Consider the following 19721-nt stretch of genomic DNA (forward strand, 5'->3'; position numbering starts at 1 on the left):
AGGCGGCCTGGTCACCCACCCCTTGACCTTCCTCTTGGGCCGCAGTGGGCCCCCGCTCCTGTGACGCATGAGCCACAAAGGGCCCATGCCTTGCCAGGCTAGTGAGTGCGCTGCGCATCTGAGCAGCTGCTCCGGCTCCACACAGGCAGCCCCAGAGAGCAACAAGCTTTGCTCTTCCCTTGCTGCCCCTGGAGCCGCGCCCTTGGAGAGAAGGGGCGGGTACCTGCATGGGCTTAGCATGCCCCCAGACACTCAAAGGATACATCCTCCTGCCTCTGCTCTCTAGCACCCAAGCACCCCCGCCCCCAGGCTACCCCGGGCCATGACCAGCCCTTCTTTTGGCAGGGCTGTGCGCCATGCAGGTGCCTCCCCCCCCCACCACACACACCCTGCTGCTGCTGCTCTGGCCACTCACCTTCCTGCAGGTACATGACGGCCTGTGAGTAATTCTGCAAGGCGTGATGCGTCCTGCCCAGGCTGCTGTAGGAAGCCGTTTTGGCCGCCAGGTCATTCATCTGGGCTGCGATGCTCAGGTGCTGCTCCTGGTACACCACGGCTCTCTCGAAGGTGCCCAGGGCCTCGTACGTCAGGCCCAGGTTGCCATAGGCCCTCCCTTGGCAGGCTGGATTGCTGGTCTCTTCTGCAATCTGGAGGTCCAGCTGGTGGTACTGGAGGGCCGTGTCGTACTCGCCCATCTGCTGGTAGACGCTGCCCAGGCCACAGGCTGCGCTCCCTTCCAGTGCCTGGTCCTTCGTCTCCCGAGCGATGCCGAGCTGGCGCTCCAGGCACGAGATGGCCTGCTCCCAGTTGCCCAGCTGGCTGTGGAGGGTCCCCAGCTCCCCATAGGCCTGTGCTTTGTCAAAAGCCTCCCCGAGCTCATGGGCCACTACCAGCCTCTTCTCAAGGCAGACCAAGGCCTGCTGCAAACTCCCCATTGCCCTGCAGGAAACATGGCCACAGCTCCTGGTCAGGGCTTTTGCAGCACTGAGGGGTGGCAGCAATAAAAGCTTGAAAAGATACAAACTCTTGACTCAAACACCGGGCGGGGGGGGGGCACACACAACATTAAGGAGTCATTTGGCGTTAGCTCCCAGCGCCTGCCCTGGACACAGCAAGGACACAGGCAGCTCCTTGGGCTGGGCAGCACAGAGACCCCCAAGCCAAACAGGGGGCGTTGCTATTCAGCCCTCTCCCAGCATCCCCACAGGACTCCCAATGGGGTCAACCCCTTGTTGCCCCTCTTCTGCTCCTTGGACCTCACTGAAGACATTGGCTCTGCCTCCTCAGCCCCACCTTGCCTCCCTCCCTCCTTCCCGGGCACCCCTTACCTGTGCCCATTGCCCAGGCCCCGGTAAGCCTTCACCTGGTCCTGCATGCGGTTCAGGCTCTGTGCCACGGACAGGTACTGCTCGTAATACTTGATGGCTTCCTCGAAGTCGCCCAGCGCCTCATAGCAGTCTCCCAGGTGCCCGAAGGCACGGCCCCTGTCCAGCACGGCCTCGCTCCCGCTCAGCTGCTGCAGCATGGCCAGCTGCTGCTCGAAGTGGCCCAGGGCCTCCTCCATGGCGTTCATGTTCATCTTGGTGATGCCCATGTTGCCGTAGACTTGGGCCTCGATGCCGGGGTCCTTCAGCTTCTGGGCCAGCTCCAGCTGCTCCGCGTAGCACTTGAAGGCCATGGTGTACTTGCCCAGGGACATGTAGACGGCGGCCAGGTGCCCGTGGGCTTGGCACTCCCCCAGCACCTCGCCCAGCTCCTGGTACACCTCCAGCTCCTGTGTGTGGTAGCCCACAGCCTTGTCGTACTTCTGCACCAGACGGCAGGCGGCGCCCAGGGCCGCGTACGCGCTCGCCTCCAGCTTCCGGTCTGTGGCCTGGTGGGCCAAGCTGAGCTGCTGCTCGTAGAACTTGATGGCGCCGCCGAGGTCCTTCTTGCAGACGAAGATGTCGCCTAGGTTGCCCAGGGCCCGGAACTTGGCTTGGGGGTAGCTGAGAGACTGGGCAAGGGACAGAAGGTACTTCTGGCACTCCTCGGCCTTGCCGAAGTTGGCCAGGGCCTTGAAGGCCAAGCCCAGGTTGCAGTAGGCCTTGGCCTGGCTCAGCTTGTCACGCAAGTCCGTGGCCAGGGCCAGGTCCTGCTCGTAATACTTCACCGCCTCCTCGTAGTTGCCCAGGCAGTAGTGGGCATAGCCCAAGTTGTGGCACACCTTGCCCTCGCCCTCCATGTCCTGCAACTCCGGGGAGAGCTGCAGGTACTGCTCGTAGTAGGGGGCCGCCTGGGCAAACTCCCCCCGGGAGCAGTGGAAGTTGCCCAGGTTGCCCAGGGCCCGAGCCTCGCTCTGAATGTCCCGCAGCTCGCGGGCGATGTTGAGGTGGTTCTGATAATGCTGGAGGGCCCGGTCGTGCGCGCCGAGAGCCTGGTAGGCCACAGCCAGGTTGCCGTGGGTCGAGGCCTGCGAGGCCCTGTCGTTCACTTCCATGGAGATCTGCAGCTCCTGCCGGTGGTACTTGACGGCCTGGTCAAAGAGGCCCAGGGCGTGGTAGGCGTTGCCCATGTTGCCGTAGGCACGCCCCTGTGCAGCATAATCGTTCAGCTCCTGGGCTATGGACAGGTGTCCCTTGTGCAGCTGCAGGGCCATCTCGTACTCCCCCTTCATCTGGTGGATGATTCCTGTGGGAAAGCAGCTGTGGGGTTAGCAGGAGGGCCCTGCTGAGTGGCGCACTGGGGATGGACTGGCCTCAGGGGCAATTCAAATCATTTACTTTTTAAATTACAAAAATCTGCCCCAACCAAACAGCAGTCCCAGCTACCCCCCCCCCCCATATCCAGGGTGAAAAGCAGGGCGTCTCCCACCTCGGTGGTGAGCAGGCAACAGCCGGCAGCCCCCCCCCCCGCCCCAGAGAAAGAAGCGTCCTGCCACCGGCTGCTTCTGTGACCTTTTATTGCCGTTCCACCACCTTGGGCGAAAGGCAGGACCCCCTTCCCTGGCATTCAGCGTCACCTTTACACTGCAGAACGGCAGCACGCAGTCCGAATGGGCTTGGCGAGCCGTGGGGCAGGAAAGAGCAGGTCGGGCTTGGGCCAGGAGAGCTCCCTGCACCAGGCCACACGTGCCAAGCCCAAGGAGTGCTTAGCTGGCCCAGCAAGTTATTGGGCCGGGGGGGGGAGGGGTTCAAATGATCGTCCACTCAAATAATCATTGCTCATCCTGTTGGATCTGCAAAGAAAACAGATGCCAGCCACAGCCCTCTCAGGTTCCCTCTGGCACAGACCCAGTGGGACACCCCCTGCGGCCCCTCCCGGGCCCGAGAGGCTACAAGGGTGCCTGGGGGGTCCTTCTCCAGGTGAGGCTGACACCTGGCAGTGCTAGGAGCTCCAGCAATTCTCTCTTGCAAAGAGCCACCTGTCCCACATCTGCCCCTTCCCTTCCCAGGCCCTGGGGTGCTCGCTTCTCTGCTTTTGCTTGGAGCCTCCCTCGCCACTCACGGAAACACAAGCAACAGCAAACGGGGGTGGGGGGGGTGGGGGGGGATGTGTGTCACAACTCATCACGCCTTTCGGACAGGGCAAATTCCTTCTCGAAGGACAATGGGAAAGGCAGTTTTAAAACTGTTTTTAAAGACATAGGGTGCTCCATTCTTGGAACTCCCAGCATCTGGTCAGGTTTGACGCCGAGTTTGCGAGAAGGCTGAGCTGAGGCAGAGAGGGAGGCGGCTCCCGAAAGACAACCCCTGCGGCTACATCTGCCTGCTCCCGCAGCCGAAGCTTCAAAGGGCCTCTCGGCAATGAGGGCCACGAAACAGGGAGCACAGAAGTGAGCTGCTGAGCAGGGCCTGCTGCAGACACCACCCTGCAAATGGGCAAGATGGACAGCTGCCCGGACACGTGCCTTCTTTGTGTTGGCCCCCACCTTATGGAACGGCCTGCCTGGGAAGGTCAGGAAAGCTCCCGCTCTCTCGGCCTTCTGCAAACTATGCAAGACCAACTTATTCAGGAGGGCTTTTTCACTCCGATAATAGGGCTGTGCTCTAAGAATTGTTTCTGAGAAATGCTTTGGTAATGCTGGGCACCACGGAAGGGCATGCTCCCACAGCCCTGGGTCCCTGCGAGGGCAGAGCAGCTCACCCCTGGGGCCCCCTCTGCACCTAACAGGCCCTTCTGGGCAGCAGGGCCGGGGGGACCAAAGTCACTGCAGCTGAGAATGTAGCAAGGAATCCGTTCCCGGGAAATGATCCCCACCCCCCGGCCCGCCCAAGGTCTCTTCTGGGGCTCTTCCTCCAGACTCTGTGCATGCAGGGAGCTTGCGTGCCCGGGGCGGAGTGCAGCAGGCCGCCCTCTGGCGGGAGACAGCTCTTCCGCGGGCACCTGAGAGCAGTGCCACCACGGCACCCTGTGAGACCCTCTCCTGAGGGGCAGAGGCCAGAGGCCAATCCTGAGGGGACTCCTTCCTGCCGCCCAGGGGGAACTATGCTCACAGGGACCACGGTGGGGGGCTCTGCCAATTACTCGGCCCACCTCACCCTGCGCTGAGACGAAGTCCCTCGGCTGCTAGTCAGATGGCTGTTGCGCCTCCTCCCTGCTTCTGCCCGTCTCGCCCCCTCAGCTGTCCACAGAAATCAAGCCATCCAGCCAGCCGACTTCCGTCGCTTGCCACTGCTTCCGCCAGATGATGAGCATCAAGAAAGCAGCCGCCACTGGCCCAAGAGGGCGCTGGAATCCTGACACACCCTCAGCACGACTGGCCTGCCCCAGCCTTTGCTAGGAGCTCCTCTGGCCTATCCACTCCCCGTCCTCTGGAGCCAGCACACACCTGCACACGTGGCCATGCCGTGACTGTCTGTCCGGGTGACCCCAAAGGTCTCGGGGTGGGGTGGGGGGCAGAGAGGGGTCCCGGCCACCCACTTTCACCCGCCCACAGGCAGCCTTGGCTCTTCAACAAGAAGCACTCTCATCCTCCTCCCCTCTGAGCTTTATCACCTGTGCTGCAACTTGGGGAAGGGTCTGCCCACCTCCATGTCCCCCACGCCAAGCAGATTTCTCCCAAGCACCCCCGGAGGAAACTGGCAGCAAGCACCACAAGAGGCTGGCTAGAAAGACCAGTCAACGGGTGGCCTCTCATGAATAAGGCAAGGCCCCCAGGGGCGTGCTAGCTCTCTCCCACAGCACAGGGGCTGCAGGCATGGAGAGAAGCTCCAGAAAGGGCCCCAGGCCTGCGTGCGGCTGCACCCCTGCGCAGAGTCCGCTCCGTCCTCCGCTCACCCCTACTGGCCCCCTCCTGACGGTTCCGCCAGGGGCTCCTCAGCCATACCTGAGGCTGGGGGACAAGGATCACGCAGAGCGTGGGGCAGATCAGACAGTACCACTGACCAAGGTTGGAGGAGGCCCGGCCCTCGGCAGCTCGATCCTGCAGGCTCTCCGCAATGCTCAGCTGCTGCTCGTGGTACTGCTTGGCCCTCTCCAAGTCCTGCAGGCAGCGAGCGGCGTGGCCCAGGCCGGCGTAGGCACGCATCTCGATGGGCTTCTCCCCCAGCTCCTGGGCCAGTGCCAGGACGTGGTTGTGGTAAGACATGGCCTTGTCGAAGTTGCGCCGGTAGTGGTAAGCGCTGCCCAGGTTGCTGTAGGCACGGGCCTCCTCCCGCTTGTCGCTCAGCTCCTTGGCGATCTTCAGGTGCTGTTCATGGGAGCGCACGGCATTCTCAAAGTCGCCCATGGCAATGTACACTGCGCCCATGTTGCCCAGCTCGCGTGCCTCTGAGAGCTCATCCTTGCCTTGCTTGGACAGGAGGACGCACTGCTTGTGGCTGGCCAGAGCATTGGGGTAGTCGCCAATGGCTGTGTAGACGTGGCCCAGGCTGCTGAGGGCTGAGGAGGCTGCCTGCAAGGAGGGGAGAAAGGAGGCGAGCATCAGGGAGGCAGGCCTGCCTGACGCAGACACACAGATGCCCCATGAAGCGGGGGCTGGCAGCCAGGGGGAGATGCCAGGGGGCAGCGTGAGGGCCCAGGGTCAGGCTACGGATGACAGGCCATGGCAGAGAGACCCCTGTACCATTGCAGCAAGAAACCCAGGCTCTTGCTTAAATGGCTTTATTCAGAAATCAGATCATTTCCACAGATATGTCCATAGGATTACTCAGAAGCAAGGTAAGCATCCAAGCAGTCAGGACAGGAGTTGACCTGTGGGAAAACCCTTCCTCTTAACACACACGTTTGCTCCTTCCCCCTCCCAACAGTAAAACAGGACGTTTGGCGCGAACGCATCCTGAGAACGTCTCCCATATTTGTACTATCAAGTCAAGACACTGAGAAAGCAGGAGATCAAAGTTGAGACATAGCAGTACATGGGAGTGAGCAGTACAAAAGGTCAGAAGCGCTGAGAGTTTCTACAGTCCGTTAAATAAGGCACCTGCAGCTTTGATAAGCCTGTGAAAGGAAGTTATAGCATTGGCAATATGACATCAAGTTCTAGCATGAAACATTGGTTCAGGAACAACAGGTCAGCATCAAATAGTGGCACGGATAGGGCACAGACACGACACCCCAGGGAGGGTCTGAGAGGGCCGCTATCCCCCAGGCGGCAGGGATGCTGGCAAGGGGGAGCAAGAATCAAGGAGCACTACAGAGACCTGGCCTGTGGCTGGGGGGTCACCTCTCAGGCAACGAACAAGGGCCAGGCACTCAAAATGCAAGGCAGCTGTTAGTAACCTGGCCGTCCATTTCTATTTTCATAGCAAGGCCAACGTGGCACTTGGCAGGTCTGGCGCAAACAGATGTATACTGACAGCCCAACTCCACTCTGCTCCGCTCGTCAGCAACAGGGCAATCTCAGAAGAAGCTGTGAGAGCATGCAGGGGACCCCGGCAGCATAAGGGTGGCCCTCTCTGCTGCTTCCTGTTTGGGCTGAAGGGGGTGAGGCCCAGCGTGGTCCATTCTAAGACAGCCTGCAACAGCAGTCCCTGAGCACTGCAGGAGTACAGGGTGTGCGTGAGGGGAAACCAGGAGAAGGCCACACAGAGCTGGGCTGCCCTCTCCCGCACCCATTCCTTAGCGAAAGGCCTTGCGCGTCCCTGGGCCAAGAAGGGGACTTGCCTGGCCCAAGACACCGTGGCAGTTGTCGAGCTCTTCCACTCCCACCAGGCACCCTGCGGCTTGACGGGGCCAGGCTTCAAGGCTGCCTGGGCACGAAGCAGCTCCACTGGATGCTGCCAGCGGACCTCGTGCTGCCAAGGGCAGCCAGCATCACTCCGGACTCTCACCTCAACCCCATGCCTGGGAAGATACCCAATGGCAAGCCAAGGCAGGCGCCTCTAGCCAGGCTCAAGGCAGGCTCTCCTTTCCCTCCGCAGGAAAGATGGGCATGTTGGAGGGGAGGTGGTGACTTTCTCTATGAGGACGTTTCCCCCGCAAGTTTTCCGCTGGAAAAATGGAGGCAAACAGGGGTGGAGGGAATCCAATGAAATACTTTTTCTTTTTGAATGCGTGGAATGTGTTTTTAAAAAAACAAGACCACCGTCCCCCTGGCTTTGAAACGTCCAGAGTCTTCACTGCTCTGCTCTGCAGCGCCACTTCCTACTGCCACGCGCTCAGGACGTGCTTCAGAGAGGGATCTGGCACCTGCTGCAAAGAAGCAGATCCTCTCAGTGGGCAGGGCAGAAAGATCCCTCTTGAACAGCTGGTGCCAAGCAAACAGCCCTCAACTAGACCCAACAGGCTAGTGGGGCTCTTTGCTGGGGCAGGGGGCGCAAGCAGAGGCGGTGCTTATCTGGGCTCTCAGGGGACCGTTCCTGGATCCAAGGCCTGTGTGTGCCGCAATGCCACTTCCAGGCAAACTCAAAAAACTGGAACAAGAGCACTGAAAATCAGAAATTAGACCCTCGTGCCTTTCTGTCTTTCACGTTTGCACACTCTAACAGCGGCTGAAAAGCTGTTCACTCGGCACAAGAGATGTCGGTGCTGGAGTCCAGGGGCAGGAAGGAGACAAGGTGCCACCGACCTGGCAGAGAGACACGATGGGAGAAAGCACAGCAGGAGAGGGAGCAAGCTACTTATCTCCGGAACTATGAAGGGCCGTTCTTTACCAAGGAGCCACAAGTAACCTGTCCCTTTCGCTGCCTCCTCCCAGTCAAAGGCCCAGAGTTTCCCCTCCAGGCCTGCTGGTCGTCATCCGTACTTCCCCCAGAGTAGACAGATGGCTTCCACTGAAAGAGTCTCCCCAGCAATCTTTGCCTCACCCTCTTTCCTTGGCTCCTGGGCGGAGAGCAACGGAGACCGCTGAAGAACAGCTCCACAGGCAGCTAATTAGCCACTATTTTAGCCTCTGCCATGCGAAACAAACCCCCTCTTGAAAGAGTGGAACTGCCCCGCAGCAGGCCAGAAGCTCGCCCCACTGCCCAAAGCTGGAGAGGCCACTGAGCGTCCTCCTTCTGCCAAGCTCAGAGAAAGCCGCTACCTTTCTGTCCTGCCAGGGGGAGGGAGAAGGGGAAACAGAGATCTTTTCTGGAGCTTAAACCCCTCGAAGCGACCTGCTGCCTCTCCCAGGAACACGAGGTATTTCTTTCTTTACACTATCTAGCAGGCAAGAGGCAGATGGCCGTCCTGAGGCAGGCCAGGTGAGGATGTGGCCTGACTCTCTCTCCCACCGGGCTCCAAGTGGGGGTTTCACGCAGGAGCCTCAGAACCCACCGAAGGGAAGGGGCTGAGTCTGCCTCCGGGTCCTGGGAAGCACAGGCGGGCAGGGGCCTCCTGGGGGCAGGAACAGGCTCTGCAGCTGCCGGTGCTGCCAAACCACCGGCAGGCAGTTCCAGGCAAGCCCGCGACTGCTTTAGCTGGTTTCAAAACGCCAGGCCAGAGGCCTAATGGAGCCAGGGAGACTCTGCGGTAATAGCTGCCTTCGCAAGGCAAACGTCCGTTCCCGGGCAGCAACAGGAGCGGCACGTTCTCCCGGAGCCAGCTGTGCTGCTCTTTCTCATCACACCTGCGACCATCAAGCAGACATCTGAGGCCCTAGGAAGCCTCTTCCTTCAGCCCCCCCTTCCAAGCCCACCGTGCCCTGACACTACAGCCCGGCCCCCACCTCAGGCCCAAGGCAGGGACAACTGTGCAGTGGCTCTGCATCGGGTCCCTGGAAGGGGCTCAGAGCCTCACATCCCAGAGACGGCCCACCCCGGAGCTCACCCAGCCTTGCCCCAGGGCACCCTGCAGGGCTGTTACAGGGGCATCTCGCTCTCAAGCCCCCTCGCTGCTGCTGCCCTCCCCTCATCCCCTTCCCATGCATGCCTCGGGCCCACACAGCCCTGCATGGATGGGACGGGAGCCCGAGAAGCGCAACGTAGCTGTCACACTCAGCCGTCCCGGCAAGCAGCATCCTGGCCCAGCACTTCCTCCAGCCCGTGCTCACACCCTGGGGGCAAAGCCATTACCTCATTCCAGAACAGCACAGAGTGAGTAACTTCTGGCGGAATTCACATCAGCACTGCAGCAGCTTTATAATAATTGTGTGCTGGAAAGAAAGAAAACCCTGCAGAGGGGCCAAGAAAAACAGCTGGGCGCTCAGAGGAAGCCCTGCGGTTAGAATGATGTCATCAGAAAGCGCCAAAGTAATTTCCTGTGGTTACATCCACAGGAAATCCAAGGGGCTCAGCTTTCTCACAATTCGAGTAGCCACTTGTTGGCAACAGCCGTTAATTATGAGCCCAGATGGGCCATGAATGGAAAAATATTGTGGTGGGGCAGAATCTTGCTCCACTGCGTCTGGATGCTGCAGCCACAGAAACGGGTCTCCTACTGGGCAATGCTGAGCACACACACACACACACCGGGAGAGACAGACACCAAGAGCCACACTCGCCCTGTCAGCCCAGCGCGTGGCCCCTGTCCCCGACAGCAGCTCTGCCTCAGGCACAGAGGACCCGTTGTCCCAGAGCACAAGTTGTCTTCAGAAAGGCTTCCCGTGAGGAGGCGACAGACTCTCGGCATCAGCTTGGCCTACTGGGCCACAGCCAGAGACCGCTGACCACTTTTGCCTCACTTTGGCCACAAGCCATTCCACAGCCCTGGCGCACAGCACACCTCCCGCTGCCCCATGGAAGCACCCCCCTACCCCCGGGCTCCGTGGAAACGCTTTTCACTGGAGAGAGGAGGCGCTCAAGAGGCCGGCCTCCAAGGAAGCAGCCTGCGCCCTTGGCCTGTGTGGGCAGGAGTCCATAAGCCGCTTCCTCCTCATACACCCCCCACCCCCAGCCCCACCTACCTCTCTGTCCTTCAGTTTCATAGCCAGCATCAGCTGGTGCCGATGGTTGGTCAAGGCCTCCCGATAATTTCCTTTGGAGAAGAACGCGGAGCCCAAATTCCCATGTGCTCGGCATTCACCCATCTGGTCACCTGGATGGCAAGCAAGCAAGACATGTATTTGGACCAAAACGGGGCAAGCAGATGAGGAACGCCCTTATGGGTGAGACCATGCACCAGCTATCAGGCCTTCGTCTGCACCCTCTTTCCCCCAAGCATTAGGGCTCAGCGAAAAGTCGGTCTCATGCCACACCGAACTGGGGCTCCCGGCGCATGCAGACGCGAGAACCCTCTTCCCGGATCTCTTTCTCATGCTACCCACAAGTGGCTTCGAGGTTCTACAGGGTGACACACAGACGCAGCTCTTGCGGGGAACAGAAGGCCCTCTTAGGTAGGTCACCCATGGCCCAGTCCAACCACGCTCTGCTAACTGCTCCCCCATCAGTGCCCCAGAAACGCCCCTTCGAGGCCAACATTATCTTCCCGGCAGGGAAGGACCCATGGCCCTTGCCCCCTCCCTCCTTTTGTATCCCAAGGCCTTCTACTGGGCTCGGCCATAATGACGTGGGGCAGCCGTCCCCTCGGGGGCCACAGGTACGGGGGTTAAGCTGGCCACTTGCACGTCAGTGCTTCCTGCTCCAGAAGTCTACGCATCAGGAGGAGCTTCGACGCAGGCCCGGGGAGGCAGGATGGGGCCATGCCTGCACAGGCCTCTGTCAGGCTGAGGGTCCCTCTGCCTGCTTCTGTGCCACCCAGTGCAGTTCCACACATCCCACCCCAAGCAAATGTATGACGCAAGGTGACTACCTAAAGTCTTGGCCACATCCAAGTCCTGCTGCATGTAGCCGGTACTCTTCTCGCTGTTGCCGAGGGACCAATAGGCGCTGCTCAGAGCAGAGAAGACCGACCCCCTCAGCTTCAGGCTGCAGGTGCCTATCTTCAGGGCAGCTTCCAGGACTACCACGGAGGCCCCGTGATGGCCGGCTGTCAGGAGCTCCTGGCCCACTACAGAGACCACCACGAAGGGGCTCTTGTCCAGTTTCATCTTTTGCAACTGCTGGTATGTCGGCTCGAGGGACTCTGGGAGGACAGAGGAGAGGGACAGAGGAGGACTCCCACCAGTTTCACGCAATGGCTGCTGCTGGTCTGACACCTTTGCCCAGGCAGGTCTGCAAGAAGCCACACAGCGGGGGCTGTTCCTGGGTTTAAAAGGAAGCGCCTTTGCTTGGGATATGGCACTGCTGTTTTTAACGAATTGTACACTGAGGTTTTTATATAGTTTTATGCCACCGTGTTTTTATTTTATATTATGGTTGTAATCCACTCTGAGGCTGCTTGCGGGGCAAGCGGACGGTAAGTCTAACTGCATAAATAAATATGCAGCAGCTTTTCCAGAACAAGGACAGCTGCCTGCCCCATGCCCTGTGCCACCCTTAGGGCCTGCCTGGGTGACTCGAATTAACAGAGAACGGAAGTGGCGACTTTTTATTTCTTCTCTCTTCCCCCCTCCCCTATCTCTCTGTGTATCTTCAATACTTTATTCATTTATTTATATTATTTATAGTCTTCCTTTCTCGCTGAGGCTCAAGGTAGATTACACAGTGTGAGTCAGTACAGTCAGTTTCAAGGACAAGGATAAACAGCTTAATTTGGACTAACTTCTCCAGCGGACTGGAACACAGAAACCCAGCTTAGCGGGTCTCAAACACGCTTACCGGTAGAACTGTAAAATGCAGCCGCCCCAGCCGCCACATGCCTCCTTCTGAATTAGTTCAGCCCTCCCTTAAGAGGCGCCTCAGTTTGGGGGAAAGGTGTGGAGGAATGCCCTCCGCCCTGGAATTCACCCCAAGGTTTCAAACCCTGGCAGTGCATCCCATGAGCGGGATCCTTCTGGTCCAAGCCCAGAGCACTTCAGGGCTAATACACCTGGCCAAGTAGGGCAACAATTTACCACTCACACCTGATGGGACAGAGAGGACAACAGCCAAATTGCCAGAACATATCTGAATGATGCGCCGGGTGAAGGGGGGGGACTCTCCAAGGGGAGATTAGAAATTCTCCGGACACACAGAAGTCTCTTGTCCTCCGTCCTCTTCTGCCGTGAAGGATGAAGCTTTTGGCATGGGACTCCCCTCTTGTCCTTGTGACAAGGCTCAACGGGGAGAAATCCCAGCCATGAGAATGAAGGGAAGGGTGAGTTGTAAACTACCTCCTGGTGCAGACTGACACATCAACTTTAAGTTTAAATCTCAAAACAGCAGCAACAAGAATTCCTCGTCATGTTTAAGAAACCTACCTTGGCCCAGCCGATCTGGCCACTGGGATGCGTGGCATGGTAACATCAAGACTAGACTACTGTAATGTTCTCTACATAGGTTTCCTCTCAAAGTAAACTTGGGAGAGACCCCACTTAGTGCAGAATGCTGCAGCTCCGTTATTACCAGGAGCTAGGGCCAGCATGTATGTCACTCCCCTTCTGCAGTCACTCCATTGGCTGCCCATCAGTTACTGGGCTCAATTCAAGGTATTGACTATCACATGTAGCAAAGCCCTTTGTGGCCTCGGTCCCTCCCACTGTGGGACCACCTCTCTGCCTAGACTCATTATGGCAACTTCGCTCATCTGAGCACGGCCTTCTACAGGTGCCATGGTACAAACAGGCAACATCAACAACCGCCCATATATGCACATTCTCTGGGGTGGCCTTCCTGATGACGTTAGAAGGGCTCCCACTCTTCTGGCTTTCCACAAACGGCTCAAAATTTAATTACTCAGGAAGGTTTTTTACACGAGTAGGAGGGCTGTCCTCTAGGGAAATGGTTCAGACAGATGCTTTGGGACAAGGACTGTAGACTATACTACTACATACTGTCCATTGCTATAAGTATGCTCCTGTTGCATAGCTTTTGTGGCATTTAATATGTCACATTTAACTTGCTTATGCTTTGTTTCAGCTCTGTATCAGATTTCTGCTCATTTCCAATGTATGAAATCCATACCACACCCTACTGCGCTGTTTTTTGACTGCCTCGGCCACTGATCACATTGACTGATATTGTATAATCCACCTGGAGTCTCAAAGGCGGATTATAAATAATGTATGTAGAAAGACCAGACAGACAGACACCAAAGTCAATAAAAGCCTGGCCTACAAACAATGGTCCCTGACCTGGGTAGCCCAGACTAGCCCAGGAGCATGAGATCTTGGAAGCTAAACACGGTCTTGGATGGGAGACCTCCAAGGAAGTCTGGGGTCACTGCACAGAGGCAGGCTATGGGAAACCTCCTACGAGTGTCTGTTGCCTTGAAAACCCTTAAAGGGCGGGGGGGGGGGGTCACCATACACTGGCTGTGACTTGGGAGGTTCACCTCCTCCCAAAGCCTTCTGAAAGAGAACAGCCTTGGGGTGAATTCTTTGTACACTGAATTAGCAATAAAAGGGAAAGAACTTTCCCCCAGTGGGAAAAGGGCTTGTGGGGGGAGCCCCCCCTACTGTGTGGCAGCGTTTCGAACCCAAACAGATTGGCCTTGATTTTTTAAAAAAGACATTTCCTGCAGCTCCTGCGTGGCTTCAGAGAGCCCGGGCGCAACTCCTTAAAAAACTCCAATGTGTAGTTTGGCCCTGAGCAGGCTTTTGGGACGCCCACAAGGAAGGGGCCAGCTGGGACCCCTGGAGGACAGGAGTTCTGCAGCCTGGGATCAGGGCCAAGGAGGTCTTTTTGGAGTGCTTATCACAGCCAGCCAGCCTGGAAGATCTCGAGCAGCAGAGACACAGGGAGCTGCCCCCTACCTGAGCCAGACCCCCTTTGGGCCAGCCAGGTGAGTCTTGCCCACTCGGCCTCTCCAGGGTCTCTGGCAGAGGGAGCCCCTTCCCTTCCCCCACTGCCCGATCCTTATTTGGCTGGAGATGTTGCCAGGGACCATCTGCTTGCTAACGGGGGGGGGGGGGGACTCTGCTGCTGCGCCATGTGGTCACAGCCCCTCCCTCAGATCTCTCTTCCAAGGCATGGAGGGCTGGGAAGTCTGAGTGACAGGTGCAGGGCATGGAAGTGCCTGGCAGGGGAAGAGGAGCTGCAGGCATGTTAGCAAAATCTGATTAAGATAGACATGCATCTGAAAATATGTAGTATATGTATATACAAGAATTATCACAGCTTCATAAAAATCTTCACATCACATATTCTGAGCAAGTAACAGCTTATCTTAAAAAGCATTTCAGTCATTCCAAAAGAAAAAATATTTCAAAGGAGTGTTTTTCAGTCTTCCCCGAAATGTCCAGTTATTCCACTGAAAATTTTTATTGAAAGACCTTAGGAGATGACACATTCCCCCCCCCTCCCGCCGCAACAAGCTTCCACCCCCCACCCCCACCCCCGCCCCCGCCCCCCTGGCTTTCACATCTCTGGGTGAAATCTTATCCAGGGGCGATGCTGGCGGGTCTAGCACAGGCTGGCCTGCCAGGAGCGCACCTCCTGCTCCTCCTTCGGGGTGTGGGCTCTTTGGACAGCAGCCAACAGGGCTGGCTCATACACAAGTCCTGGAGTTTCTGCACCAGCCGCTCTGGCCAAACTCAGCACCGCCTCTCCCCCAACGTCCTAGAAACGTTTTCGCCAGCCCCAGAGAGTGTCTGTATGCTGCACACGAGACCCCTCTGACAAGACCGGCAGGAAGAGAGCTGCTGGCACACACAGAGAAAGCCAGTCAGATACCCAGGCCAGGGTAGCCAATCTTGAACCACAGAGACCTGGCAGGGGAAGAGGGAAGCAGCAGCCGCCCAGCAGGGCAGTCCTCCAGAAGCCACAAGGACGGGCACGGCCTCACAATGCCCATATCAGTCGCAGGGGGAGCAAGAAGAAGCAAAGGCAAAAAGTCCGGCTTCTTCTAGATCCAGTGAAACTTCTGCATCCCGAAGGGGCAGGAAGCCTGCTGTGAGGAAAGGCCACGTAGTACCCAGAGCAAGGGGAGAGCCCGGCTTGCCAGCTGCCTCCCGCGTGCGGCTGCTGAGGCTGGCTTTCCATGCCGAAGTTCCTGGGTTCAATTCCTGGCAGTTGAAAAGGCCACAAAGAACAGGTGCTGATTCTAGCACTAGACACAGAAAAGGCATTTGATCATGTGGAAACGAAATATATACAAAATTTATTAAACAAAATGAATTTTGGACATAAGTTCTCAAGAGCATTTTATACACTTTATGCAGCTCCCACCACGCAGATAAAAATTAATGGGCATAAAGTCAAACCAAGTTATTAAGAGGTACAAGGCAAGGCTGCCCACTCTCCCCGCTTCTGTTTGCGTTAGCGACCAAACCATTTGCAAATTATGTAAGAGACTGGCCAACAATAAAAGGCATCCAAATAAGCAAAAGATAACATAACATTTCATTATTCGCAGACGATATGGTCATTGACCTATCAGATTCCAATAGCCCACTGAAAGCCTTAGAAGAGTTATCTATTAGGTTTGCAGAAGCGTCAGGTCTTTCTATCAACTATAACAAGAGTGAAATTTATCTTATGTATTTACCAACTGACCAAATAGATAATCTTAAAAGAAATCATCAATACAGATAGGTAAAACAAAATTGGCAGTATCTGGGAGTCAAAATCCCTCTTAATTTAGGAGACTTACTAACAACAAACTATACAGAGATTAACCAGTCTCTCAAATCATTATTTGTTAATTGGAACAAGATCCAGCTCTTACTTAGAGAAAAAATAAATTTAATTAAGGCATTTATTTCCCCAAAACTATTATTTTTATTTAGAGCATTACCACTAACAATTCCAGAAAAAAATTGGCAGATTGGCAAAAACAAACAAACAAACAAAAAACACAAATTCATTTAGAATAACAAAAAACTGAGAATTTCCTACGAAACTATGAAAAGATCCTCAAACAGGGGTGGCCTCAACATACCAGATCTTAAATCTTATTACGAGGTCACACATCTTAGAAATATCACAGTACTACTAAACAATTCCATTATAACCAACTGGAAAGATATTGAACAAATATACATATATTGGGGAAAACCTATCCAGGAAGGCATCTGGGACAAACGCAAAGAACATCCAAAAAGCATCAAAAACATTAATGACAACATTCGATTTACATACCGCCCCCTTCAGGATGACTTAACGCCCACTCAGAGCAGTTTACAAAGTATGTCATTATTATCCCAACAACAAAACACCCTGTGAGGTAGGTGGGGCTGAGAGAGCTCTGAGAGAGCTGTGACTGACCCAAGGTCACCCAGCTGGCTTCAAGCGGAGGAGTGGGGACTCAAACCCAGTTCTCCAGAGTAGAGTCCCGCACTCTTAACCACTACACCAAACTGGTAATCAATTTTTAACCAGTGACTTTAAAATATGGGATAATATTAGAGGAAACTAGTACTGGAAATATTTCATTTCCTCTTTAGTTGGACAAAATTGGGTTTGGCCCTGCACTAAATCCTAACTCTTTTAAATGGAGGTGTGCGTGACGGGAGCCCTGTGTGACCTGCAACACTAAGCAACAGCAGCGTACTGCACAGGGTGCTCAGGCACTCACCTCGCATCGGAGACTTCATGGCGGCTTCCACCATCCCCACGAGGAGTTGCAGACTCTTGGGATCTTGTGCCAGCCCAGAGGCAAATGCTGCCAGGGCATCGGCATGGCGCCCCAGGTACTGGAGGGCAACACCCTGTCGGAAGTAGGCCTGCAATGACAAAAGCACAGGAAAGCCTCAGCCAAGAGGGCAGACTGCCCCAAAGTCCCACTCAGACTGGACCGAGGGTCAAGCTAGGCCAGCGCCCAGAGGAGGTGGGGCTTGATTTCCCCAGACCTTGTTTTTCATTCGAAACAGGTTGTTCTGTGCCATTGCCCCCCTTTGAATACTCCCTAAAGCTGCAGTTTTCCTCCTCCTCCTCCTCCTCCTCCTCCTCCTCCTCCTCCTCCTCCGCAGGGGAAAGCAGACAGGCACCCCCGATGGCTACTACACACTTTCCCTCCACGAGGCAATGGGGTGGGGAGGGAGATTAGGAGCCATGGGCAGAATGGAACACCCCCCTCCTGACCAGCGTGGCCTCCCTCTGCTACCCCACGGATGCTCAGATCTGGCTGCCATTTTGTAAACCCAAGGCCTGAACGGCCCTCTCTCCTGGAAACTCTTCCCCCCAAGCACTTTGCATGTGCTCAGAGACATCTTTCTTTTTGTATTGATGATTGATGATGTTTATAATTGTAAGCTGCCTCAAGCAGGGCTCTGGAAAGGCAGCATATAAAACCCCTAAACACAGACATAAATATTACTACATCTGAGATGCTGCGACAGGGTTCCAACACTAAAACTCAGACAGGATCCAGCCCAGACTGGTCCCTGGATAATCTGCTATTTTCTGAAAAGCCAGCACAGACCCAAGTTCCCTGCTTGCCATGAAACCTAGACAGTGACCTTATTTACTCTCAGCCTTCCCCAAAAAGGGGAAGGAAGGAAGGACCATATATGTCCGCGGCTCTGAAATCCTTGGAAGAAGGACGGAATAAAAATATATTCTCACCAACATTCTCTAGACTAGCGTGAACATGGCAGCTTCCAAGGACATACACACATGCCACCCACCCCGCATGGCAGGCGACTTCGGGACATGCACACCTCTTCACACTGGCATTCAGGGCTCCCTGAGTAGCAGGCACCCGGCTTAAATCTCAAGGAGGCCAAAAGGGCTGAATGGAGACAGACCTCACCAGAGACTCCTGAGCAAGCTTAGCAAGCAGGGGGGATAAAAGGACTGCATTAAACCTCCCCTTCCCACGATCACAGGGATCAAACGATGGGTAAATGGCAGGAAAGAAAGAGTAGGAAGGAATGGACAGTTCTCCCAACGGAGGAGATCAAGCACTGGGGTCCCTCACAGATTGCTACTAAGCCTAGCGCTATTTAATTGGTTCATAAAAGACCTGGAACTGGGGCCAAGCAGTTTGGCGGCCACGTTTGCAGAGGACACAAAATTATTCAGAATGGTAAAAGCCAAAGCTGCCTGCGAAGAGCTCTAAGAGTCTCTCCACAAATTGGGTTACTGGACAGCAATGTGGCAAATGAAATTCAGTGTTGATGAGTGCAAAGTGATGCACACTGGAACCAAAAATCCCAGCTCCAAGCCTATACTATTGGAGTCTGACCTTGCTGAGGCTGAGAGGGAATGAGACCTTGGGGTCATAGTGAAAAGCTCAACAAAGTGTAAATTCAGTGTGCCGCTGAAGTGAAAAATGCAAGCTCTGTACTGGGGATTATCGGGAAAGAGACTGAAAATAAAATGGCCAACATTCTAACACCGCAAGGTGCTTGAGAAACACCTTGCTGCACTGGAGGTGTACAAATAACCTGGGCCAGATGGAGCACACCCGAAAGCATGTAAAGAACTTTCAAAAGAGCTTGCAAACCCTTTGTTGGTCATCTTCCAGGCCTCTTGGCAGACAGGTGATGAGCCAGAAGACCGGAGGATGGCAAATGTTATCTCAGTCTTCAAAATAGGGGGAAAGGATGATCCCGGGAACTACAGGCCAGTCAGCCTGTCCCAGGGAAGATAGTGGAGCAGATATGAAAGGCGTCAAGCTGCAAGCATCTGACGGAAAACATGGTGATGTGGGGAAGTCGGCACGGACTTGTCCCCAACAGGTCCTGCCGGACCAACCTCATCTCCTTCTATGACCGAGTAACAGGCTTACTGGATCGTGGCAATGCTGTAGATGGAGTTTATCTGGAGTTCAGTAACGCTTTTGACAAGGTTCCTCAAGATATTCTGATGGATGAAATGGAGGATTGTGGACTGGATTCTAGGACGGTTAGATGGATAGGGAACTGGCTGGTTAACCGTACCCAAAGACCAGTTGTCAATCGTATGTTATTGGAGGGAGGTGCCCAGTGGAGTGCCACGGGGCCCAGACCGGGGCTCAGTGCTTTTCAGTATCTGTATAAATGATCTGGACAAGGGAGTGAAGGGATTCCTCATTACATTTGCAGATGACACCAAACTGGGAGGGGAAGAAAACACCCTTGAAGATATGGATAGAATTCAATGAGATCTGAACACACACTAGGCAGATTTGAGTAAGATGCAATTTAACATGGACAAGTGCCAGATTCTGCACCTGGGTAACAAAAATGCAAAGCATGCATACTAGAAGAGGGATACACTTCTGTGTAGCAGTGTGTGGGAACAAGATCTTTGGTATGGGTGGATGCAAAGCTAAAGATGAGCAGTCAGTGTGATGCAGCAGCAAAAAAGGCAAATGCAATCTTGGGATGTATCAACAAAGGCGTGACATCTAAACCATAGCATGTCATTCTGCCACTATATACCATGTTGGTCAGGCCTCACCTGGAGTACTGTATGCAGTTCTGAAGGCATCATTTCAAAAAAGATGCGGACCAACTGCAATGGGTGCAGAGGAGA

At 55.3% G+C, this 19721-nt stretch overlaps 1 protein-coding gene across 2 annotated transcripts in view; it reads right to left on the reverse strand.

Moving 5' to 3' along the window:
* TTC28 (tetratricopeptide repeat domain 28) overlaps positions 1–19721 on the reverse strand; it is a 144605-nt gene that overhangs the window by 25393 nt on the left and 99491 nt on the right. For both annotated transcript variants that reach the window (XM_054996004.1, XM_054996005.1), the window contains 6 exons: positions 16837–16984; positions 11092–11364; positions 10247–10377; positions 5368–5875; positions 1329–2670; positions 416–939 (listed from right to left, as the gene is read on the reverse strand). In XM_054996004.1, the coding sequence (XP_054851979.1) occupies positions 416–939; positions 1329–2670; positions 5368–5875; positions 10247–10377; positions 11092–11364; positions 16837–16984 (2926 nt within the window). The remainder of the gene's footprint in view (positions 1–415; positions 940–1328; positions 2671–5367; positions 5876–10246; positions 10378–11091; positions 11365–16836; positions 16985–19721) is intronic.

Source organism: Eublepharis macularius, chromosome 13 (assembly GCF_028583425.1).
Source record: "Eublepharis macularius isolate TG4126 chromosome 13, MPM_Emac_v1.0, whole genome shotgun sequence".
In the NCBI taxonomy this organism is placed as follows: domain Eukaryota; kingdom Metazoa; phylum Chordata; class Lepidosauria; order Squamata; family Eublepharidae; genus Eublepharis; species Eublepharis macularius.